This window comes from Diospyros lotus, chromosome 5 (assembly GCF_014633365.1).
Source record: "Diospyros lotus cultivar Yz01 chromosome 5, ASM1463336v1, whole genome shotgun sequence".
In the NCBI taxonomy this organism is placed as follows: domain Eukaryota; kingdom Viridiplantae; phylum Streptophyta; class Magnoliopsida; order Ericales; family Ebenaceae; genus Diospyros; species Diospyros lotus.
Window position 1 is genome coordinate 15,874,335 of NC_068342.1, and position 26,273 is coordinate 15,900,607.

Sequence of the window (26,273 nt, forward strand, 5' to 3'; positions counted from 1 at the left end):
ACAGTGATTCGAAGGAAATGGTTAAGGGGTTTTTGTTCCTTGTGTTGAGAGGATGAAATCTGAAAATTTTGGGCCGATTTGGTGTTGATTTAATGGTATTTTAAAGAGTGGCCGAAAAGTCGAAGCTCGCCGAAGCCACAAGTTTAATATGCTAAATCGGAGACTTTGGCAGAGTTTTTCGAGTCAATGACACTTCCAATGTAATACCCCGAGGGCCCAGAGAAGTTAGTATATATCGAGGATAGTGTAAGAAAGGAAACAACACCAGCTGGATACCTTTTGGGCTGAATGTTGGCAAAGAACTCCCAAGTTAAGCGTGCTTGACCTGGGGCAATCCAAGGATGGGTGACCCCCCTGGGAAGTTCGTGTAGGCCCATCAGGGTAAGTTGTTCCGGTCCTTCCTATCGCTCGAACGGGATGTTACAAATGGTATCAGAGCCGACCCTTGGCGAAGGCGGTTCGATGAGGGCGGGGAGTGGCGCCGGGGCTTGAGGGCCTGTACAAGGAGCGACTTCTGGCAAGCTTCTAGGATGGCAGCTCCCAAGGGGAGAAGGTCTGGGACCAGTTGTAAGGTCGCATGACGAGGACGTCATGTGCTTAAGGGGGGGAGAATGTAATACCCCGAGGGCCCAGAGAAGTTAGTATATATCGAGGATAGTGTAAGAAAGGAAACAACACCAGCTGGATACCTTTTGGGCTGAATGTTGGCAAAGAACTCCCAAGTTAAGTGTGCTTGACCTGGGGCAATCCAAGGATGGGTGACCCCCTAGGAAGTTCGTGTAGGCCCATCAGGGTAAGTTGTTCCGGTCCTTCCTATCGCTCGAACGGGATGTTACATCCAACTTGGTCGGAAGGTTGAGTAAGCCAAGAGGAAAGGAAGAAATCGAGCATCGGAGCAAAGTGGAGGTCACCGGGGGTGAAGTGGCTGCCGAAAAAAACAAGGCGCGTGTGTAGCACACGCACAGAACCCACACGCCAATGCATGAGGGCGCGTGAGGTCTAGGTAATTTTTGAAATTTTTTTAATTATTTTGAGAAAAATGAATTATGATTTATGGTGAAGAAAAATTTGGGAAAAACCTTGAGGATGTTTTTATTTTGAAATTTTCAAGGAGAAAATAGAGGAAAATTATGAAAAAAAAGGAAAAATAAATATTGATATTATTTTGAATAAATATGATAAATAGGGATCGTTGAAACTCGAGGTTGAGTAATAGTAAGCCTAGCACAAGAATCGAGGTAAGGCACGAATTTCGAAGAATCCTGAATTAAGTTCAAAGTGAGACTTCGATACTCAAACTTATATTTCATGAAAAGCTCTTATTGCATGAAACGTGTATTGTATAACGTTCTTGTACACAAAATCTCGTTGTTTTCTTGCATGAAATCATGTTGCATATATAAAATGTGTTTTCCCCTGGAAATGTATGTTATTGGTTTTCAACTATTGCATTTATAAAATTCGTGTGACCATACTGTTGTACATATCTGTTGTTGCCCGAAGGCAAAAGTCAAGATATCTCCTAAGAGGCGCTATACGTGCACCATCGAGAAAGCTCTCATGGGAAAAATCGTGAACTTAAGGGACAATGGATGTAGTGTTTGCAGGAGTTCTATGAAGTCGGGCCAATGTGGCATGGTTAGAGATCTCATGAGAAGCGCTATGCATGCGCTATTGAGAAAGCTCTCGTTGGAGGAGACTGACATGTTCACAAGACACTTCAGAATAGTCCTCGGTGTTTATTAATTTGTTTTATATCTGTTCATGCATGTATATAAATTGTTTTAGGGTTCTCACTAGAAGAGTTATCTTCTAATTAGACTGTGTCCCTAGAATATTCAAACATTTCAGGTTTGATAAGCGACTTTAAGAGAAATGAGATAACTGAAAAATAAGCTTATTTTGTCATATGTAGCATGTTTAACATGTCTTTGATTTTTGTACGAACCTATATAAACTTTGTTATGTTTGAAACATTCAATTATCGTTTCGAGATAAGATATCCATGTAACTCATTTTGTAGACATTTTGAACGGTTGCTTATATGATAAATAAAGCATTATGATTATCTACCATATTAGATTCAATCTAGCTTCCGCATTTATATCACATGTCTCAGCTATTTGATCATTGGGTTTGATAGGCTGAAAAGGTAAAATTGGAATTTTTAGGAATTGTATGTTGTACATCAGTTAATGTGTTGGAAAAAAAAATTCCTGAAATCCTAAGTTATTTAATGCCTGAAAAAATCAAGGGTGTTACTAGGTGGGTTCAGAGAGTCTAGATATGTTGTCCCCATGTCCTATTCCCTTAGTTGTCTTCCAAATAAAAATAAGTCACGTCATTAAATTAATACACATCACCAAACTATTAACGACATAAAACTGTTAATTTGATTATTTTGAATGGTGTTGAAAAGTGTAATACTCGAAAAAGAAAAAAAAAATTATGCTCGGGCATAAGAGTAATATTTCAGAATTGTGGGTCAAGAATAAATTTTTTAAAGTTGTGAGGATATGTGTAATTTCTGGAAAGTTGAGGACTTGATGGCAAAGGGCCAAAGTGTTAGAGAATTAAAGAATAAGTGTAACGCCCTGCTTTCCCGGGCTCGTTATAAATTGGGACAATTCTGGAACCATAAATTTTTTTATTTCAAACTAATGCTAAACCACAACATTTCTCGAATCCGTCTTAGAATTCTCATACATTAATCTCGAAAGAGAATCATTATACACATCAAATGCGGAAGCAAGGATCGAACCTGATATCCTAACATAAATCGAAATTTAGTTCTTACATCATCGTTTCTTAACATAACTTAATACAAAACATAAGTTCTTAACAAATATTAACCCTAAATAAGGTTATACATCCTCATGCTTTTAAAACATCCAGAATTTAAAGTAGCATAACTTAAATACAGGGGGTACATTACATACATTTCATTTATCATACACTATTCTAAGTGTCATTTCATGCCTCATTCATCCTCATATCTGCTATAATCTCCATCTGGAACGTTTGAATATTTTAGGGGCAAAACCCAAGTTAGATGATGAATCATCTAAGTAAAGGTACAAAAAACATATTTCGTGCATGAATGCCATCTTACTTATCGTAGGTGTCAATTGCACCCCTCATGCTACCTACCATTTTTACGGCCATCTCTTTCGAAGCTGAGGTGTATAAGGGCACCCTTGGTAAAATAGCGATACTAGTTCGTACTCCCTATGGCCATGATGCGCGTGATCAATAATATCAACATGTACATATGCATTTCATAGCATGTCATGTATGCAGTCTACGTGATTGATACATATCAGAGCATGTTAATATGATGAAAGCATTCTCGAGGATCGGGGTTTGAGACATAAATCACCTACAACCAACTATTTTTCATAAAACTAAATCTAGTTGGGAAATATCACTTACCTCGATATTCGTGCCTTACCTTAAAATATGTGCATCGCCTCAATTTGCATGCCAACCTCAAAATTTGCACAAGTCACTTCAACTTAATCCTCAAAACATCCTAATCACCATATTTATTTAAATAAGCATTAAAATTATTTTTCCATAATTTCTTGCATTTTCTTTATTTTTCTTTCTATTTCTTCCTATTTTTCCTCAATAAATCCAAACTAAATATTTTCTCAACTATATCACTACGAAAATTCATAAAATAATATTCTTGAATTTCTAAAATTTTCTAGAAAATTTTACTCACCTCAACTTAGCATATTCGGCTTCATCGGTATGCGTGCCCTAATCTCGAAACGCTTGCCCGAACAATTTTTCTTTGCCAAAATCTCTAGAATAATAATAAATCACCAAATCCTATTTTTTCAGGATTTTTCAAGAATTTTCTCCATTTTTTTTTTCTTTTCTTTTCTTCCCTTCTTCTCCCTCCCTTCTTCTTCCTCCCACGCGACCTGCAACTCCTCTGGTTCTTTTTGTTTTTTCTTTCTTCTTCTTTCTTTTCTTCTTCCTTCTCTTCTCTTATACTTCCTCTCATTTCTTCTTCTTCCACTGCAACGTACCAATGCGCACAGTGCGCCTGTGCGCATGGCTGCCTCGTGGCCCTCGTCGTCGCTTGCCTGCACCACCGCGCGCTTCCGCTAGCCGTCCCTTGCCGCCTTGGCCCTCCCCTGCTCACATCGCCTAGCTCGCTGCCTCGATGGTTGCTGCTCGGTTGCCATGGCAGCCCCTGCTCCACTTGAACTTGCGGCCATGGCCGCTTGCTGCTTTGGGCCTCCATCGATCGGCCTCCATCTCTTGTGCAACTCTCTCTCTCTCTCTCTCGGCTATGCTCAGCCCAAGCTCCCTCTCTCACTCAACTCTCTCTCGGTCTCCCTACTGCTTCTCATTTTGCTAAGCTTCATGCCTATTTATAGGCATTTCACCGCCCCCAAATCAGCCTTGGACACCACTTTTGGCGTGCAAAATCTTCCAAATGTTGCAGGGAATGGGTCGCAAGGTATGGGACAATTGGTAGAGACATAGGCAAAGCTTGCAGGGCATGAGAAATTTGCAGAGGTGTGGCTTCTCCCACGCATACATATAAATATATATATAATTATATATTACACTTTAAATTAAGAGAATTTACACATTAAATCTCAATTTTATCATAATATCACTTGGGTAATTTTCTTATTGCAACCATGCCCTCAAACATCAATTAAATTTTCATATTAATACTGAAAACACAAAATTAATAACCCAAGATTACTCGATAATGGCGATTCTATCCCAGCGTCCTCACTGGGTTATCGTTTCATCCTGAAACTACTGAAAGGTTGTTCATTAGGAAAAACCGGAGCCTCCCTAGGATTTCGTTGATTTTTCAGGAGTCCCCTACGACAATATGGTTTTGCAGCCTAAATGACAGCTACATTTTAGATGTACTGAAAATCGTTCATGATCCAATTTCTTTCAACACCATAAATCCTATCTCGGAACGCTCATCAAGACCATATTATTTTTCTTAGACAATTTCACTCCGAGGCATTCCCTACAATCGATTCGGTACTTATAATTGCTATCAATCCCATTTTTTAGCATTCTAAACTCATCGAAATTACATGGAAAGCTTATACGAACATGGGGTATTACAATGAGGGTTGAAACGCAAAATGCAGTGTAAACACCACAACAAAGTTGACGACTGCACTGTGGCTGCCGGCTATCAATGTCAAATTGTTGTTTCAGGTAAAGGCTAGGGTCATCATGGCTTAAAGGATGAGACCTAGGGAAAGGAGCAACCGGATTGGCCGAAAAGTCAGCCAAAAATGCTATAAATAAGGGGTTTTTGGCCGAGGGTTTCATCAAAAACTTCAGTTGAGGAATTCAAGTGCTAGGGGAAAAATTGGAGGGTTTTGTTAGGGGGCGCTTTTGATTTCCAAAGTGAGGGGTGAATTTCTAGAGAAATTGAGGGAGTTTGGTGGTGTTTTAAAGAGGTTTTGAAGCCTCACCGGAAAATTGTGGGTTGTTGGAGTCGAGGAGTAATTGGCCAATTTAATGATGTTTTGGCCATATTTTCGAGCTAAGGTTGGTATTTCATGATCGAAAGAAAAAATAGGGCAAGTAAGAGGAGGACAAACGAAGAAAAAAAAGACGAACCAGTTGCTAGCGGTGAAGAGAAGGTCGGATAAAATGGTTGCAGATTGAGCGCATGAAGTGCACACATGAGGTGACTGGACGCGGGCATGTGGGGTCAGGAAAAATAGAAAAAAATGGACAAATATAGGGAAAATGGGAAATATTTTAAAAAATTAGGAAATTAATTTTTATTATTTTTTTCAAAAATTTTGATTAGTAAAATACTTGGGCATGCATATCGAGAAAGCTTTGGAAGCTAGAATCAAGGTAAGTGGTTTCTCGAAAAATTATACATGAAATAATTTGTCTAATTAAGCATGGAATTTTTTAGGATTTGTCAAATTATGTGTGATTTATGAGCATCTTGACATACTTGTGCATACTATGTTGTCTCGATAAACGTGTCTATGCATTGGGCATGAAATTATTGGCACATCAATAATTGTGTTGTCCATGATGGGAGTGGGATGTTGCCTTAGTAGTTTGACCTACATTTCCCTAAGTATGTGTCAACGTTCAGAATTAGCCGACCGTGATTCGTAAGTCCGCAAAGAATAATCAAGCCCAAATGCAAAGAGGAGAAATCAAGTGGAAGCAAAGACAGAGAAATTTTACGTAATTCGGCCAGAATGATATCTACTCCACGACTGTTCTCTGGGCACTCCGGCAGAGTAACAGTATAGCATTTTTCTTGTTCTCTTCCTTATAATGGTGTTTTTGACCCTTATTTATAATGAGGGGTGTTTACAATTGCATAATTTCCCAAAGTGGAAAAATGACATCATGGGGACAAAATGTTCTTATCAATTCCATAAAATCGGGAGTGGATTTCGTATTACCAGGGATCTGGTTAACATCAGATAAAGTAGATGGGTCCCTGTCTTCGGTTATTCAGCAACAATGTTGTTATGCGAGCAGAATAGTTTGACTGGCGAGCTGAACGGTTAGGTCAGTGAGCTAGAAGCATTGTTGGAAGCTCCTTGGGTATGTTGTTGAGAGCTCGCCAGAAACCTTGCTGGGAGCTCTCTTGGTTCAGCAATCTGAGCTTGGATTTCTACGATGTATGAGCTTGCCCTAACGAGCTCGGCTGGGCCTACTGGGCTTTAGGCAATTGAGTCGGTCTATCAAACTGAGTCTAGCTCATAAGAAGTGGTGTGAGAAATATGTATAACAGTGTGGTTGCCGAAATAACCATAAGGGCATTTCGTGTCGCGTGTGCTTGCCAGGATAACTGCCTGAGGTTCCGTGTTAGAATTAAAATGCAAACGAAAACTACTCTAAGGTGTCGGTTGGTACATGTCTTTGCATCATTTATTCATGAAAAAAAAAATATTTTTAAAACCTTTACTTAGAAGATTCATCTTCTAATACAAACATTATTTTTTGGATATTTAACGTTCTAGATAGGGTGAGTAGCGAAAAAGATAAGGAAGTTGTTAGGTTATAATTTTTTATTTTGTACAAATGTTAGGCCAAGATGTGGTAGTTTTGGCCATATTGTAGCCTGCTATATTGTTTCCATGTTAATGTATTTATTAGACCATGTAATTTATGATTACTGGAAGAGAATGTGATATGATTTGGGTTTACTAAAAATTTTATCATTTGTTAGGTTACGATTTCTACTTTTGTGAGTATAGAATTTAACCTTCCTTATTTTATTGTTTGGAATGCTAAATGTATGCACATATGTATGGGGATTTTGATCTTAGATTATAGAGGTTCCTGAAAAAAAATATCCTGGATTAACGACACGAAATTGGGGATATAGGTCGTTATAAAGAGGAGTGCTAACTATTGGTGTATCAATGCAAGGGTTTTGTTAGATTTCAAAAATATTTTTCGAAAACACATATAAAGACAACAGAAGAAAACATAGAATCACCTTGCAAGATTCGGTTCCAATGTCCATATGCAATACATATGCAAACCATTCCATAGGGGGATTTAAGGTATACCTCTCAGATGGTTTGAAAGCTGATGTAGAGTCTGAAAATCTCCTAGGTAGCAATCGTTGTGCCTTCAATCTCATTTTGAATAGAACTTTGATTAGACCAAATTGACCCCTGAATGCACGAAATGCCTAGTTAGTCCACGCTTTGGTGAGTGGGTGAATCCCTCAACTCACTCTATGTGCTAGCTAGAAAAAGTGAGAGAGATTAAACTTAAATGGGGTTCAATCGGGATAGAAAAACAACACAATAACAGTCTCATTGTTATGGTGGAAATTGATACAATAGCAATGATGGCAAGGAGCAATGGAGAATGAGCCAAGAGTTTTGGATGGAGAAGAAGAAACAAACAAAAAAGTCGAGAAAGATTAACATAAAATGTAAAAGGTTTATTCTCTTTGTTTTTATTTTTATTTTTCTTTATATACGAAACCCATAGATGGAAATCGGCTGTGGAAGAGAGAGAGAATACCAAGGGGCGACAAGAAAGACGTATGTCGTCGCCTCCTTCGTCTTTCCATGCCACATGTCCCTAAATTTATTATAAAAACGACAAATCAATTGTGCGATTCGCGACCCTTTGTAACAAAAATGGTGGACAACTTATAAGCAATTGTCGACCGATTGGCACAATCGACATGAACAATCAACAACCTCTAAGGAACTATAGAGTGTTTTTGGACAACTTTTTCATAAATTGCATTTAGGTCTGTCATTAACTCTTAATAACATTTTCACCAATCCATGATAAAATCGAGGCCCCTGTTAACACTTAACGGCATGCCTATCAAATCTTGATAGTTGCTTCTTATTAATTTGATCATTAAACCCGATTCATTAACTCTTAATGGTAATATCATTAACTCTTAATAATAATTTTAACTTTAATCGCTTAGTCAACCACACCCGAATATGCATGTGATCTTCTAGATTCATTACTAAGCATTTATCAGGACGTGTCAACTCTTTGATGTCAATAAAATATTTTGGTCTATAACAAGGATCTCTCCATCTCCTCAATATATCTCGAAAGATCTTAAATGACAACTAGCATTATGTCAAAGTGATTCTACCAGTGATGAAGTTTTACTTCAGAATAAAACTTATTTGGGCTTTTGATTCTCGTGAACTATAATCTCTCCATTGAATAGCATCCCGATCGAGTGAGAGTCATGAACTAATCAAACTCACTGACTCGATATCTATGGCAAAATCAGTGTGGTGAGATTGAGATGACGCATCAGAACTCTTTCCAACATTGGAACCATTTTCCAATCAAGTGTATCCTGGCCAGGGGTTTCTTCAATTAGAACCACCATTGATTTCATAGGATGTTCACCTCACACGCGGAGATTGACGAATCTCATTAGCAATAACATGCATCCATACGCCACTACACAGGAACCATACAATGCATCTCCCACTCGATAACCAAATGGTTCTTAGCAATGGCAAATTCCTGGCACCGACATATAAGACAATTATGTTGCTTCCAATCTAAGGACCAGTAACACAATTGAAGCCTATGATAGATCATATATCCTCTTAACCCTATGATAGATCATGCGTCACATTCAATAGATGTTTCACTAGGATCTACTCACATGTATAATATATACATTCTATGAATTATGGCATGCGACTCACCACCTTTTATTATTAACATCTTATATTAATCAAATGTAGTATCACATAGATCAATTCGTACTCAACTAATCATATTTCCCTTCTGAGAAGTCTAAGGACTGTGAATAACCTTAAGAGATTCTTAATCCAAATGTTATTTGTCACGTATTTTTAACACTTAAGAATAAGATATTTATTAGAAAATATAAGAACTCATTCATATATATTGATCGGAGAGTTACGAATGAAGATACGATTTTAAAATATAAAAATATATTTTATTATATTTGTAATAAACATATCATTAATTCTATTATTAAAATTACTACATGTCATCTGAATTTAGTATTAAGACACTAACATTAATATTTAACATATATCACAATAAAAAATATTATTAATTTAATTATTACAAACAATAATTAATACACATAACTATTTAGTAATATGTATTAATGTAGTAATGTGACTCATCACTCGCTATCCTTGTCCATGCCTTAAAAATATAAGATGATTTTATTTTTTATATATACGTAAGGAGAGGCAGTCAAAGGTAAGGAAAAGACAGGATGGGATGTCCAATAATGGAAGTTAGGCTAGAGATTAATCCCATTGTGCTTTGAACCCACCATGATGGATGCATGAAAGTGGGATTGGTAGTGATCGACTAGGAGCAGGAGTAGGAGTCGGACCCAATGAAATTAATTATTTTGTCCTCTCCAAATGAATGAAACCAACAGGTCAAGCGTTAAAAGGAAGAAAACAGGAAAAAGGTGCCCCACCCCAACCATTCATCAACTCTAGTCAAGCCACTTCGGTAGTCCTTCCTCTAAATGAGTTCAGTCATTGTGACTGATTTGATATTTTATCTTAATAATTTTTTTTTGAGTTTGTTTGTTATGATAAATAAATTAAATTTAAAATTAATTTAGAATTTGTGAATAGAATGGTTTATAAATATATTAATAAATTTATTTTTAATTTTATAAAAATATTATTTAATATAAATTTATCAAACTTTAAATTATTATAACAATATTATTAAATTTTGTTAAGTTTGATTTGATAATGTTTTACAATGAAAAATTAAATGTAAAATTTTAATACACTTCATTTAAATAAATGTGTTGATAATAAAATATGTTGTGACTTGAAGATTAATTAATTAATATTTAATTTACTATTAAGATTTGTTAATTATCATATTCTATTTAAAGTTATATTTGTTAATTATTTACATATTAGATTAATAGATTTTTTCGAGCCCATGCTCGGGTTCGCCAAAAGCTTGTGGAGCTTGAGCTAACCTAGTGAGCTCAAACTCAAGTATGTATTGAGCTCAAGCTCGAGTTCATGCTTGGTATAAGTTAATCGAATTTGAGTTTTTAGGTTCAAGTTGAGCTCAACAAAATTTACATCGACTTGATTTGATTATAATCTTATCTATTTATCTATTTGGTCTCACTTAAAATTCTTTTTCAATTATGCTTGGCAGTTAAAAAAATAATAAATTTTATTATTATTATTATAATTATAAAAAAATTATTTTAGTTTTTATTTTACTCTAATTTAAAATAAAAAAAATATTATTTCAAACGCAGTTTTTAAAAAAATTATTATAATTTTTTTAGAAATAGAAAACAAACTGACTGAATGAATGTCTAACGCGCAGGGTGAGCGTGAAAAGAGAGACAAAAACGACAACTTAGGACCGGTGCTAGAGATTCCTCGAATATTGGGCTGAAACCAATGGCTGTGGTGGTGCACTGCTTCCGTATTTAGGTGCCAGGGACAGCAACGGCAACAGGAAGGTGGGTCCTAAGCTAAGTCCTCCTAACAATTCATATTCACGTAACTTTCTGTCCGTGAACAATGCCTTGCTTTATTCCCCCCCCCCCCCCCTCCCTCCCCCCAATAATTCATGTAACTTTTTGGAACAGCCAATGCCAATGCCAATGCCAATGCCAATGCCCTATTTTCCTGACCCTCCTTAACCCCTTAAACTTACCCCTATATAGCACTATCACTATCAAGTCACTCCATTTTTCAAACCCCATAAATTATTGCACGTCCATTCCCAGCCATCTTCGTTTTTTTTTTATTTAATTTTTTTAAATTCATTGTGCACTGTTTCTATTTTGAGTTTTTAATTCAACATTCCATTTTATTTTATTTTTTCTCAAATTAATTTCTAAACTTTGTTAGAATAATCGGACACCTTTTTCATTATTATTAACAATGTTAACTAAAGTAAAAGTAAGTTCATCATGTATCTCATGTACTTAAAGTGAAGTCAAGTTTAATACAAAATATAATTAAAAAAAAAAAAACAATTCACCAGCGGATGGCTTTCTTAAATCCTGTCTCTAATCTCTTGTCATATTCTTCTTCTACTTCCCTTGGAACCTGTACAATTTAATTATTATTTTGTATTAAATTAATTTTGATTTAATTAAATAGGGATTAAAGATAATTTTAATCTAAATTTAGTTTAATTGTAAGAAAAGGGTATCGTGATTATTTTATACAAGCAATCATTTGGTAAAAAAATGAAATATACAAGTGTTGGGTCAATTTACTTTACTTAACGTTATTAGTAAAATAAAGGTTGTTGTGACTAACAATAACATTAATTTACTTAACATTATTAATAAGAGAGGCATTGTTGTGACTAACAATAGAAGAAAATTGTTAATATGGCTTTTGGAGAACTCTGGAAAGTCCGTAATGAACAGGAACATGGACTTGCCTCATTTTTCTTTACAACTTTATGAACATAAAATCATATTTAAAGATTCTGTCAGGAACTTGTGGGAAATTATTTTCCTTTTTCTTGTTAAACCCCATTATTGTCCTATATATTCCTTTTCCATGGAAACATGTGTTCAATTAGAATGACACAAGAATGAATTCACTCGTGTTTAGCAGGGGTTCCTAGTGGACCAGGGCAGTAGAAAATTGCATTTAAGAGCTTCCAAACAAGAGAAGTTATTGCAAAGCTGATGATAATAGGATCATCTAACTGCCTGCTTTGCCATTCTCATCGCCCCCATAAAAGCACGTCTTCTTCTTCTTCTTCTTCTTCTCTTGGCTTCAAGGGCAGGTTCTGAACTCAGTTTTTGCCAAAAAACTGTGCATTAAGAAGAAACCCTTCACAGGAAAGCTCCCCCAGGGTGAGTTCCTCATGTGATCTTAGTAACACAGTGTTATCTGATCTATTTTCTTCCCCAAAATGGCTTACTTGCCTTCCCTTTTCTTCTATTTTCTCAAACCTGCAAAACCATGGTTTTGTTTCAAAATATCCAAAAACTGGTGTCGATGAATTCCGTTGTCCTTTTCAGTTCACGCAAAAGCTGAACTGAAGCTCAATCAAGTTGGTTTTAGCTTTATTTTGTTGGGTCAGACTAAATTTGTTTTCACGTTGAAACCATGAAATTCACCCTTTTAATATGGGATTTTGCTTTTGCATCTTTTGACTGACTGAATGGCTTCTTTGAATTGGGAGTAGAATTAGGGTTGCGTGGGCAATGGCCAATACGGTACAAAACCAAGAAGGGGTGCCAGAAAATCTAAGAAGGCAACTTGCCGTTGCTGTTAGGAGCGTGCAGTGGAGCTATGCAATTTTTTGGTCACTGTCAGCCAGACAAGAAGGGTAGATTACTTACTTAGAGTTCTACATTTTTATTTGTCCAGCACATTATAATTCAACCTACTTCTTTACACTCAGTTGCTGGGTTTTGCATAAATTTCCAAATCTGACATGCACCAGTCCTTAAATGGTTTTTGGTTCCATGAAAAAGTTTTGATACTGTCTAATCATAAACACTTGTCTAATCATTATCACTTGGAATTCCTGAACACAAAAAGATTTTTCTGGTCAGTTGTGGCCTTTTTTTTTTTTCTTTTCTTTTCTTTTTCTTTTTGTCTGGATGGAAAGTTGTGATAATGTCTAATCATAAACACTTGGAATTTCTGAACAGACAGATTTTTCTGGTCAGTTATGACCTTTTTTTGTCTTTCTGTTTTCCAATTTTTAGATTACTGTTATGTTATAGTTGTTTAAATAGCATCTCGTATCGACTTATATTGTGATTTGGATATATCTGGAAAAGTAGATGAGGGTAAGTCCATTTCCTGTTGGTTATCCAACTAGTTTTACCGTATTTGTTTGCTTTTAACACTCAAGTAAAGGTGGACTCCCCATAATGTTGAAATGCATTTAGCAAAAGCTTAAAAACTGGTCAAGTTTGGGCCTACAACCTGGTTTGGCGCTTCCAATACATGAATTTTTCAAAACAAAAAAAAAAATGTTGGCGTGTATTTGCAATCCATCAGCATATGCTCTTACATAGCCCAGATCCCAACTTCTCACTAATTTATTCTTCTACCGGCTTATTTAAGCTTTAAATGCAGGAGATTAGATTAGAAAATCTATCCTTTCTGATTGCTGAACATGACATTGTATGATAGGAAAGCTTTAGGATTCTAGTAGGGAAGGGATTGAAAGAAAATAACTCCAAACTAAAATTAAGATAACACTTCTCTGGGGACGTCAACAAATTTTTATATAAAAGTTTATGCCACAATTACTTTTTCAGTAAACAAACATTATAGTGCCGAATGTTGTCTAATTAAATGCCTTTTTTGCCTTTAATTCCCTGTGCTTACTCCAAAAAAATTTGATGTAATTTTATTAAGGGTTCTGGAGTGGAGAGGTGGGTACTATAATGGAGACATTAAGACAAGGAAGATGGTCCAGGGCATGGAACTTAAACCAGATAGAATGGGTTTGCAGAGGAGTGAGCAACTGAGAGAGCTTTATGAGTGTCTCTTAGAGGGAGAACCGGATCAACAAGCTAAGAAGGCTTCTGCTGCATTATCTCCAGATGATCTTACAGATGTGGAGTGGTATTACTTGGTTTGCATGTCCTTTGTATTCGATCCAGGCCAAGGGTACGAAATCTCTTCTATCAATTTGTGCATTTTCTTCTTTCCTAGGTGCTGTAAATCTATTTTTTACTGTCACTGAGAATTATACAATCATAATGCCAAAAATACCATTGAGACAGAAAGAGAAAAGATAACAGAATAAGACACTACAGAGACGAGGAGCCATCGTGGTAGGATTAGATGTAGTATGTGTAGAGGGAAAGCATTCTGATTCTTTACCTTCGTTCATGGTGGTGGCAGCATATTCTTGTGTGCCCCATTTTTGAAGTCAACAAGTAAATATATTGGAAGCAATCAATATAGATGATATGTTCAGTTGGCTACCATAATTATTGGTAATTTTCTGAGTCTTTCTATTTTTTCTGTATGTTTAGTACCATGTTGTTATGACCATTTTGTTGCATAGTTTGCCTGGAAGATCATTAGCAACTGGTCAACCCATCTGGTTATGTAATGCTCACTCTGCTGACAGTAAAGTATTTTCTCGCTCTCTTCTAGCAAAGGTTAGTTCGATTTAGCCTACCATTGATTTTAGATTCCTTCCAATTTTGATTGTAGTAATTAATAGGTTGCATGATCTCTAGCTCAATGTACTTTTATCGTTCAAGTTGCATAACAATTGGTTTCATCAACTAACACTGGGGTTTTGTTCCTTTCCAAATGATTGGGCTCATCGTACCTTTCCTCAGAGTGCATCGATTCAGGTATAAAAATCTCCCTTTATGAAGAATCAAACAATTCTGGATATATGCACACAGAACCCAGAACACTTGAGTGCATATGTGCACACATGCTGAAACCTTCTATATAAAATTTATTGGTTAAGTAAGAAGTGAACAATTTGTTAATGCAGCTGATGGATCCCTCAATTCCTCTAAATACAGCATCGGTCTATCATCTTCTCTCTTCTGTTTTCACTCAAAATGTTTGGTCAATGTTTTAAGATAACAGAGCTAAAATAGACTTATTTTAATGCATGTCTGTCTTCAAATCTTGAAAAACAGAGATTTTCTGAGGTTGCTATAGCTATTTATTTTGAAGTTGAATATTTCTTCAGAGAGCATAGAGCATGAGATTCTCAAAAACATACGAAAGAAAACAGAAACATGAAGTTACCTGCAATTGTCACTTGAAAAGGCCTGGGGTGAACATGAAATTGTCACTGGAAAGGGAAGAATTATATTACATGTGATAACAATTGCCCTTTTGCATTTGGCAGATAGAAGATGTTGACCATTTCCTCAATAGTTGTGATACATTCATGTTAAGAAACTAATATCCTAGGCTTGCACTATAATTCTAACACTACCACAAGTATTAATATTCACAATGACCATTGTTTATGGCAGACTGTCATCTGTTTCCCACATTTTCGTGGTGTCATTGAGCTAGGCGTGACTGAACTGGTAAATTTCTGTTGCAAAACTAGGTTTACTAATAGATTGGCCTGAGAGTCATTTGATTCTGTATGAACTATCCCCATAATAAGTTTTCTGCTTTGTATTTGTTTCCTTAGGTACCGGAGGATCCTAGTCTCATTCAGCATATCAAGGTTTCTTTATTAGAGTTTTCAAAGCCTATTTGCTCTGAGAAATCTTCTTCAGCTCCTTACAGTGGAGATGATGACATGGACTGCATGTACACGAAGTTCGACCATGAAATAGAAGATACAACAGTATTGGATAATTTCCATTCCCCTAGAAAAGATACCAGATCTGAAGAGGAAAAAATAAATAAATTCAATGGAAATATTGAGGATGATCTCACTGTGAGTTCTCCAGATGACTGTTCAAATGGGTGTGAACACCATCATCAGACACAGGACTCCTTCCTGCATGAAGGTATTAATGGTGGATCCTCCCAAGTTCAGAGTCAGCATTTCAGAGATGACGATTTCAGCAACTGCGATCAAGATTCCATGAATTCGAGTAACTGCATATCTCAACCGTTTATGAACCAGGAAAATATTTTTTCTCCCACCAAAGGTGATTATATGGATAAAATTCACTTGAAAGAACCTCAAGAATGCAACTACATGAAATCCAGCTCCTTGGACCTGGCAACCCATAGTGACTTGTATTATGCAAGAACACTCACTAATATTCTGAGAAATTCTCATTGGTTTCTTGAGAACTTGCGTTTTGGGAGCAATGATTACAAGTCCAGTTTTGTAAGTTGGAAAAAAGGAGAAATTGCTAAAAGTCATTGGCCAGAGGTACAACAGAAGATGTTAAAGAAGATTTTATTTCTCATCCCTTTATTACATGGTTCTTGCTCATTTAAGTCCCAGAAAGTAAATTACACAAAAGGTTGGCTCTTAAAACCAATGAGTGGTGAGATCTGCATGCGACGTCCTTTCTCATACGAGAGAACAGAGAATGAAAAGTTTTTGGCTCTCAGGTCAATGATTCCTCCTATTAGCAAGGTAATTATGATTGTCATCCATTGAATACCATGTTGCCATCCATGTGAAAGATACCTGAGAAGGTAGTGTTGTTGAGCCCCAAACCAAGAAAGAAAAAAAAGTCTGTTCAAATTTCTGGACCTAACACATCTACTCTGTGCTATAATCTTTGATCTTTACTGATTTCTAGTCATTAAAGCAAGATTAGCAACTCTTTTCACAAAAAATGTACTTGGCTGATGGATTACTCTCAAGTCTTGAATATATCACCATGGCTTTGCTACTCAAATGAAAATTAGTATATTTTAAAACAAGGAAAGTGTGATAATTGTGACCTAAAATTCAAATTCGTCTGTGATTGAGATTTCTAATTTGACCGTGATTAAGACTTTAATTTTGACTGTGATTGGGATACATATTTAATTGAAGATTTATCGTCGTGGCTCATCTTTTGATTAGAATATGGATTTGTTTAAATCATTTTTTGTGTACATCTATAGATGAATGGTAGATTTATAAATATGTGCTTAATATCTTGAAATTATTATAGCAATATCATCATAGTGATATTGTGTTCTTTTTGCCTATAGTTTTTCCCGATTTAGGTTTCCCACATAAATCTTTTGTGTTGATGGTTTGATTGTGGTTTGTTTTTCGATCCTAAATTCTAACAAATTGGTATCAGAGTTGTTAGATCAAACCATCAGCTTTTGGCAGATTTGCGCTGTCAAATCTGCAATCCTTCATCATCTTCAATAGCTAGGGTTTCTAGCTATCGTCGACCACTACTGCCTTTGCTCTATCACCGCTAACTGTCGTCAGCTTCCTGTGCCCCGTCACCGTTGACTGTCGTTGTTTTACTTCGGAGAAGTTGTTGGCTGCATCATGACTGCCTGTTGCGTTTTTCCTCAATCATCAACTCTTGCCTTCAGCCATCGTCGCCATTGTTTCGTCTTCATCGACCAAATGTTAGTTCACTATCATCTTCTCTGATCACGACTATTCAATCCTCAACCACCCTTTTTTGCTTTGCCATTGTCGTTGATGTTGTGTTTGCTATAGCCATCGATCGACCATCGACCTTTGTGCCTTTCAACTTCCTCGCCGCCGACAAGATCTGCCACGATCTTCGGCCGCTTGTGCTCTTCGCTATCATCGCTACCAACAACGATCCTACAGCCTTTCACCATTGCCACTTTGCTTCAAGTTTTGCCCCTGCCCATATCCAGATCAAATCCTCCCAAATCTGATCATTCAAGATTAGATTCGACTCGCTAGATCTGCCCAGCCTAGATCCGATAGATCTAGATCTCTCTCACCTAGATTTGCTGCTCAGATCTATTACCCTGGTCTGTTTTTTGTTGACCTTTTTGTTTATTGGCTTTTGACACTATTTAGGGTTATTTGATATTGACAATGACAACCTTGAATATATGATATTCCATTATTGGACCGGAATATTAGATTCTCACTATGCCAGGTTAAGATACGTGCAATTTTAGCACAGATGAATTTAGATGATGTACGTTTGGGTTTTGATAAAATGCCACAATCATGGAGTATTGAAGAAAAATAGTGTAAGGATCGTAAAGGCTTATCTTAGATACATATTCATTTATCAAATCAAATCTTGCAAGATGTTTTGAAAGAAAAAATTGTTACTGCTTTATGGTTGAGACTGGAACAACTATGTATGAATGAAAGATTGACCAATAAATTGCTTAAAAAGAGAGAGGTTATATTCTCATTGAATGGCAGAAAGTACGTCTATTGAAAGCTATTTAACAATTTTAAGGAAATTGTTTCTGATCTGGAAAGTATGGAGGTCAAATATGATGATGAAGATTTGAGCTTAATTTTGTTATGTTCTTTACTGTCCTTATTATTCAACTTTTAGTGACATCATATTCTATAGTCGTGACACTCTCACCTTAGATGAAGTTTATGATGCTTTATTCTCGAAAGATAAAATTGATAAGCAGTTATTGGGAATTTCATAAAATCAGTTAGGGGATCTTTTGATTAGAGAGAGAACACTTGATAGTAATTCTTGTGACAAACAAAAAGATAGATCAAAGTTTAGAAATAAAGACAAAATCTATAATTATTGTAAGAAGAAATGACACATAAAAAAGGAATGTTTTAAGCAACAGAATAAACTTAAGAAGCAAGAATTTGGTGTTGTTGAAAAAACAGTAGTGATGGGCAACTTTTAGTGGTAACCAATGAAATTACCAAGGCTTATGAAGATTGGATTCTTGACACAACATGCATGTTTCATATGTCTCCTAATAGGGATTGGTTTTCAACATATAAAACTTTTGACTACTGTTGATGTGTTGATGGGAAACAATTCTTATTGTAAAATTGCTGGCATTGGAACAGTTAAAATTAAATATTTGATGGTATTGTTAGAGCTTTAACTGATGTTAGATATGTTTGTAACCTTAAGAGAAATCTTATCTCATTGAGTACTCTTGATTTAAATAGGTACAAGTTCATTGGTGAATATGGAGTTATTAAGGTCAGTAAAGGTGCTTTTGTTGTGATGAAAGATAAATAGTGTGGAAGATCATATGTTCTGTAGGGTTCTATTGTTATAGGTGACATTGTTATCACTAGTTCTTCTTTATCTGATATTGATATCACTAAATTGTGGCATATGTGTCTTGGACATTGAGTGAAATGGGTATGGTTAAATTAAGTAGAAGAGGACTTCTACAAGGACATAGTACTGAAAAATTGGAGTTCTGTGAGCATTGCATCTTTGGCAAGTAAAAACGAGTTAGATTTAATAAAGATATTCACAATATAAAAGGGATACTAGACTATGTTCATTCTGATCTCTGGGGTTCCTTTTAGAGTACCCTTTAAAGGTGGTGCCAAATATATGCTGACTTTCATTGGTGACTTTTCGAGAAAGTTGGGTATTCTTTTTGAAACAGAAGAATGATGTCTTTGCTACCTTCAAACAACGGAATACTATGATTAAGAAACAAATTGAAAGGTAGATTAAGCATCTTCACATAGATAATGATTTAGAATTTTGGTCGAATGAATTTAATAATTTCTGCAGGAAAGAAAGAATTCAAAGTCATTTAATAGTTCCAAGTATAGTACAACAAAATGGTGTAGTTGAGTGGATGAACAAAACCTTGATAGAAAATGTATGTTGTATGTTGTTTAATTCTGGTTTACCTAAGTCATTTTGGACTGAGGTTGCAAACATGACATATTTTTTGGTTAATCAATCTCCTTCCACTACCATTGATAAGAAAACTCTAGAAGAGGCATGGTTTGGTACTCTTGCAAATTATTTTGATTTGAAAATTTTTGGATGTCCTGCATTTGCCCAGTTGATGATGGAAAATTGGAATCAAGGTCTAAATGATGCGTCTTCCTTAGTTATAGATCTTGTGTTAAGGGCAATAAGTTATGGGATCCAAAAGCATCTAAAGTCGTAATTAGCAAAAATGTTATATTTAATGAAATTACCATACTTCGTGGTTTGTTTGTATAAGAATTTAACCTTATAGTTAGTAGACGTTTGACATTTAGGTGGAGCTTGAAATTAATAAGAGCCATATATTTGAGTTCTCGTCCTAGATTAAGTCAAGCCCAAAAGAAAGTGCCGATCTATTAAAATATTGTATTGTTAAAAATAGAGCTAGAAGAAATATCGAATCTCCTGAAAGGTATGCTAAGCCTGATCTTGTTGCCTATACTTTGAGTGTGGTTGAAGGCATTGACTGCAGTGAGTGTTGTGTGGATTTGGTTGGTATTTATCAGGAGATTAGTTTTCCATGATTTTGCTAGAAGAAATAATTTTGAATAATTTCATGTTTGAATTACGTGTCAAGTGGCGATTGTCATAATTGGGACTCAAAATTCAAATTTGTCTGTGATTGGGTCTTCTAATCTGACCGTGATTAAGACATCAACTTTGATTGTGATTGAGATACATCTCCAATTAAAAACTTATCTTTGTGGTTTATCCTTTGATTAGAATATAAATTTGTTTAAATCATTTTTTGTGTATATCTATAGGTGAGTAGTAGATTTATAAATAGGTGCTCAATACCTCAGAATTACTAGCAATATCATTATAGTGATATTTTGTTTTTTCTGCCCATAGTTTTCCCTTATTTGGGTTTCTACAAAAAAATTTGTGTTCGTTTGTGTGTCTGATAGTTTGATTGCGTTTTGTTTTTTTATCCTAAATTGTGATAGAAAGTATCATTGTTCTTATTCTTTTTCCTCTTGTTTATGTAGATTGATAAAGTATCAGTCCTGGATAACACAATAGAATACTTGAGACAGCTTGAGGCAAGACTGGAAGAACTGGAATCTTTCAATGACTTTGGTGAGCGTAAGACTGAAGCTACAAGAAAACACTCAGATCTGGTAGAGCAGACATGTGAAAACACTGAAGATAGAAGGATTGGTAATGGAAATAATTGGTTCAACAAAAGGAAGGCTTGTGATATTGATGAAACAGATCCAGGGCTCAGCAGTGTTGTTCCAAAAGCCGGGCCACTTTTAGATATGAAAGTCAAGATAAAAGAGCAGGATGTTGTGATTGAGCTGAGATGTCAGTGGAGAGACTATTTGTTGCTCGATATCATTGACACCCTCAACAATCTCAACCTAGATGTTTTCTCAGTTCAATCATCCACCACCGATGACGTTCTCAATGTAACCCTTCAAGCTAAGGTTTGTACCGCAAATTTAAGGAGATTTTTAATGGTGATTCATTTCATTGCCCATCCTGCATAAACCAGTTGGAAACTAACGTCAAGGTTCATCATACATCATTCTCTAACATGCACTCTTCATCTTTGAATGCTGATTCTAATTTGCTTTCAGTTTCGAGGAGCAGCAGTTGCATCGGCAAGAATGATCAAACAAGCACTTTCAACCATTGGTGGAAAATGTTGAGAATGGAGAAAATACAGGTTCCCAACTACCAGTTCTTGAATGCCCGAAATCTTTGGGTTTTGCTTCTTATTCTTGTATATTGTGTAATCTTGACAAACATTCCATATATGCAGTCATCTTGTCCAAACTATCACTTGGCAGGTGACTTTGTCTTAGTGATGGAGAACTATAACTCTACATTTAATTGATAAATTATCTGCTCTATGTTTAATTTAATTTCATGTCTATAGACTTCTAAATTTTCAGTTTTGGTAATACTTTACTCTAATTGCTTTTATGGCTAATAATTGTTTTTTTTATATCAAAACCCTGTAAGACGCTAATTAAAAAAAAAGGGAAGGAAAAAGAAAGGAAAATGTCCATAGAAAAGCTAAAAATATTTCAGTTTTCATGATTCTGTATGATATGCATGACTTAGCCTGCCACTGGACGGTCAACAATCAGTTTTCAAACCTTTCAATCTCAAGAAACCAATTAATTAGCCATCTTGTGACTAAGGGACAACAACCAGAAAACAATCTTGAGATATTGAATGGTTGGTTTCTCCCCATTTCCCCCCCATTCAATTGATTAGTTAGCCTGTCCTGATTGGACTCTCCCAAACCTCTGCAGCTCCGCTAATATCTTCATTTTATATGACATGAAATTCAAAATGATTTTGCATTCCAGAGCTCTATCCCTTTCGGAGGCTGACAGCGAAACTGATAATCATTTGAGTCTTGAACTAATCTGAATATTAAAGATGTGTGGCTGCATAATCATGCTGGAAAATTAATTTAGAAGATGTTGACAAAAGCAGCTTTAAAAGAGAAGTATTTTATTCAAAATGGGTCTGCCAAAGACAGACAAATTGCTAACTTTATTCAAATGCTTAATGTGATTTCCATTAATTCTTCAAGCAATAATTATATGTTCACAAAAGAGTTATCACCTCTTTAACTTGTAGACCCAGTATGATATATAATTAAATTAAAACCCCCCCAACTAAAGCTATGAACATGGGACGCATGCCTAAGAATGTCAAAGAGACTTGCCAAATGCCTTACAATATGTTTTCATGCCTTCCACACATTATTAGTTCAATTAGGTTAGCCGCTAAATCTGCTATCTAATTGCCACCCAAACAAAAATTCTCCTACCCATTCAACGAGTGAGCATATAGAAAGTAGCAGATAAGAAGTAACTTAGAAACTCAAAAGCAAAATTTAGTTAATCCACCACTTTTTGAGTCCCTTTTTAAAAGGATGCAGTGGGTTTGGCACAATTGAGGTCGCTGGTAGAGAAGGAAAATTCATTGATCTATAGGCATGCCCTCGTGGAGCATTATTGGAAGAAAGTGGAGAGTATTTATTTGACAATTCTAAAGAGGTGTTTTTAATGTATAAGATTTTTTATTTTTTGAGAGTGAGGAAAAAATCGTTACACTTAATTTCAACCTTATTTTGCCAAGAAACTGTTTCTATATTTAGTGTTGCATATCTATTATGAATATTATACAATACACGCAACAATAATTAACTTCACATATAATTAAGAGTATATTTGATATTGTTGTGCTTTTTAAACACAATTACTTTTTATTAGAAAGACAGTTTGATAAAGTGTAATTTTGCTTTTAAAGGATAAATGTTTCTTTTAAAAAAATTAGGTAAACTATTTTTAAGTAAAAACAAGAAATACTAATGTTTTTAATTAAAAACACGACGACTTTTAATAGACCGATAATTGTCAAAAATGATATTTATTTTTATAATCATTTTTTCTCCTCATAATTAAACCACTTTTTATAATAACTATTTAATGTACTAGTGTATACTTACTTTTAAAATTAATAAACACAATATTTTTGTCAATTACTAAATACAACTCTAGCAACATTGCTTTCATAGTATAATAAAGCATAGTACAACACAACACAACAATACCAAATAGGCCTTATAGGGGGGAAGTTGGAGATCTTATTGTACAGGAATTTATTAGCTACTGAGAAGTCAAACAAGTAATACAATTCTCGAATATGATCACAAGAAACTAATTAAGATTGCATTATGACAACAAACACAAGAACTTCATACAAGGAGCTTTAAGCGAATCCCAGTTTTGCAAACTTATTGCACAAGAAGAGATGAAAATGGATTCAACTAGAATGGAAATTACTTTCAACATTTTCAAGTGCTAAATTTATGTCCAATTGCAGCAAAATCTTTAACTGTAAAGCCAACCTTGTCAAAGTTGCCTTTCTCGTTGCTCTCTCTGAATTTCAGATAATCTGCACAAACAAATGGATTGTACATCCTTTTACCTCCTCCTCCTACCACATCATCAGGTGCCAAAATCACTTTCTCATCCTCAAAGCACCAAAAGAAAGCCAGAGAAAAACGGTTCACCAGTTTCTTTAGTACAACCCGGTGTTCTGATGATCTTAACCTCTCATTGCTCCAAGCTTGCAGCATATCGCCAATATTAACCACAAGGGTCCCTTCACATGGAACAATGTTGATCCAGTTTCCATGGTTTGATCGCACTTGGAGGCCGCCAATTTCATCTTGATACACAATTGTTACACAGCTCATGTCAGTATGCATCCCGAGACCCTCAACTTCTTCCAAGCTCCCTGGAGACGCGTAGTTTATTATCCTCAAATAGCCGTGGCAGTTTTTGAATTCCAAGTCATAGTACTTCCTTTCAATATCATCTCCCAGGATCCTTAACACAATCTTCACAATTTTCTCTGACAATTCTGTCATTTTGCTCCCATATTCTAGCAATAGTTCACTAATCCAAAGAAACGAAGATTCTCAACCATATGTGACAAGAAACAGACATAAGAGAGCATAGTAGAGACAGATTAGCGAGTGATAATAATACCTGAATTCAGAATTGTGATCGTCGAAGAGAACATCAGCAGAACTCTGAGCAGAGCTAGAGAAATCTGGTCCAGACACTCTGAGGCTTTCAAAGAAAGGAGATGCTATGTAATGCGGAGTGTAAGTTCTTATCGATGAGAAAGGACCAAGTTTAATTTTTCTGTCATCAGGGAGGCCGAAGAGGTATTCTGAGAGTGAGCGGATTTTGGCATAAAGCTCTTTCGAAATCCCATGATTGGTAATGTGGAAGAAACCCAATTCTTTGCAGGCTTCAACAAGAGAGGACAGAGAAGATGGTTCCAGTGGCTGAGAAATGTCTACGATTGGTAGTTGTATGGATGTCTGAGATTCAAACACCATTTTCTAGATTATACAGAAAAGGTTGGCTTTGTCCATCTAGGTTGGGGCTATATTAAATAGGGTGGTTGTTAGTTGTCCTAGCCTTGGAGAAGAAAAGCAGCATAGATGCATATTTGTGTGTATGAGCATGAATCTATTACTGTAGACGTCCACTAGAAAAATATTTTATAGCAGATGGGGACGTCCATTGACTCAGCTACATGAAATTCCATTTGCTAGTTTATATATATATATATATATATATTGCACTAACAGGAATTACAGCTATGCTGTGACCTTCATGTACAAACAACTTGGAAGTTTTTACAGCTAACCTGAATCTGTTCATTCATGGATCGACGCATGAACTTTCGAGTTTGGATGGCTGGGGAAAATTATGACCAGTCCAAAACTTTGTTATTAAGCATGTACAGTTCAGAAACACCTAAATTTAGATGTACAAGGTCAAAGACATGGTACTATATGAGGTAGTTACTTCCAATTCCAAATGCTCTAGAGACAAAGTTTGTATATTTGTGAATTCCAATGGGATGATATGGAATGGGCTTTTGATGGTAAAGGCACAATTGCCTTTAGAAAAGAAGGCGGCAAAATCATAGCTACTTTGTCTTGAATGATCAGAAAGGCGATAAGCATTCCAATTATAGTGGACTTTATGGATTCTGTGATCACACACTTGGTTAACTTTTGCGATTAAAGGCATGATTATCTTTACTAAAAGGAAACAAAAAGGGGCGGAGGGGGTGGATCTTCCTGCTTTGTTTCGAAATGATGAGGAATTGTTACAACCATGTCATTCACAGAGTTCTAATCAGATCATAAGTCTAGGAGTTTTGTTCAACCCGCCGACAAAATTGTGGGAATGAAGATTGATTGGTAATGCAGATGGCAACGATTTTTGTTTTCCATTTAGCAATGGAAGGAAAATGCATATCGGTGCCCAGAGTTTGTACCTGACATTACATGATGTGCAGCCTAGTAATCCAAAGATTTTCATCAAGCAAGGAGAACCAGGAAATCATTGTAGTAGAAAAGGAGAACTTTTAAGGCAGAAACCAATCGACAAACTCAAAGACCAAAGACAAAAAAAAGAAGAAGTAAAAACCAGAAAAGAATGATTAAACAGTTGATGAAACGAGTTTTTGGACAATATTGAGTAGAATACAACAGGGTCTAGTAGACTTGGAGGTGTAATTATGAATTGCAATCATTTGAGCATATAATCGATTGTCCATTTGCCTTCGTCCTCTTCGGTCGATTATGGCAGTCTGTCTGCCTTCTCCGGCTGTCGTGGCTGTTTGCATTCATCTTCCTCGATCGTTTGTTTGTCTTCGCCGATCGATTGCGATCGACTATCGGCCTTCTCCAGTGGTCATGATAATTGTCGGCCCCTATGTTGTTTGCCATTGCCGTTGCCGATAGCTCCTGAGCCTTCTACCATCACCAAGGGCCGCCTAGATCTGCTCAGATCGGGCAAATCTAGCCTAATCGACCCATCCCGTCCAAATTTGTCTGGCCCAAACCGAATAGATCCAGTTTTGTCCAGCCCAAATCTGACAAATCTAGATCTACCCA

The 26,273-nt window shown here is 35.9% G+C and overlaps 2 protein-coding genes across 3 annotated transcripts; one reads left to right on the forward strand and one right to left on the reverse strand.

Annotated features, from left to right (window-relative positions):
* The first annotated feature begins 12,075 nt into the window (after nt 1-12,075).
* LOC127801775 (transcription factor EGL1) lies at nt 12,076-21,687 on the forward strand. Of its 2 annotated transcripts, XM_052337174.1 has the most exons (9): nt 12,076-12,352; nt 12,688-12,831; nt 13,878-14,132; nt 14,536-14,632; nt 14,819-14,833; nt 15,479-15,535; nt 15,646-16,554; nt 20,806-21,246; nt 21,400-21,687. In XM_052337174.1, the coding sequence occupies exons 2-9, from the start codon at nt 12,707-12,709 to the stop codon at nt 21,469-21,471; spliced, it is 1,971 nt and encodes a 656-aa protein (XP_052193134.1). In that variant the 5' UTR covers nt 12,076-12,352; nt 12,688-12,706; the 3' UTR covers nt 21,472-21,687. The 2 variants fall into 2 exon arrangements, with proteins under 2 accessions (XP_052193134.1, XP_052193135.1); XM_052337175.1 differs by lacking the exons at nt 12,076-12,352; nt 12,688-12,831 and having other exon boundaries at nt 13,984-14,132; nt 14,504-14,632.
* A 1,742-nt stretch (nt 21,688-23,429) lies between these two features.
* LOC127802314 (gibberellin 20-oxidase-like protein) lies at nt 23,430-26,148 on the reverse strand. The gene is made up of 2 exons (XM_052338047.1): nt 24,340-26,148; nt 23,430-24,246 (listed from the first exon to the last, which is right to left on the reverse strand). The coding sequence occupies exons 1-2, from the start codon at nt 24,696-24,698 to the stop codon at nt 23,640-23,642; spliced, it is 966 nt and encodes a 321-aa protein (XP_052194007.1). The 5' UTR covers nt 24,699-26,148; the 3' UTR covers nt 23,430-23,639.
* Between the last annotated feature and the right edge of the window lie 125 nt (nt 26,149-26,273).

Coding starts and splice junctions, on each gene's coding strand:
- LOC127802314 (XM_052338047.1), bottom strand. CDS start 24,698: ATGGTGTTTGAATCTCAGACATCCATACAACTACCAATCGTAGACATT. Junction 24,247..24,339: donor GATCACAATTCTGAATTCAG/GTATTATTATCA, acceptor TCTTTGGATTAG/TGAACTATTGCTAGAATATG.
- LOC127801775 (XM_052337174.1), top strand. CDS start 12,707: ATGGCCAATACGGTACAAAACCAAGAAGGGGTGCCAGAAAATCTAAGA. Junction 14,133..14,535: donor GTATTCGATCCAGGCCAAGG/GTACGAAATCTC, acceptor TTTGTTGCATAG/TTTGCCTGGAAGATCATTAG. Junction 15,536..15,645: donor AGCTAGGCGTGACTGAACTG/GTAAATTTCTGT, acceptor TTGTTTCCTTAG/GTACCGGAGGATCCTAGTCT.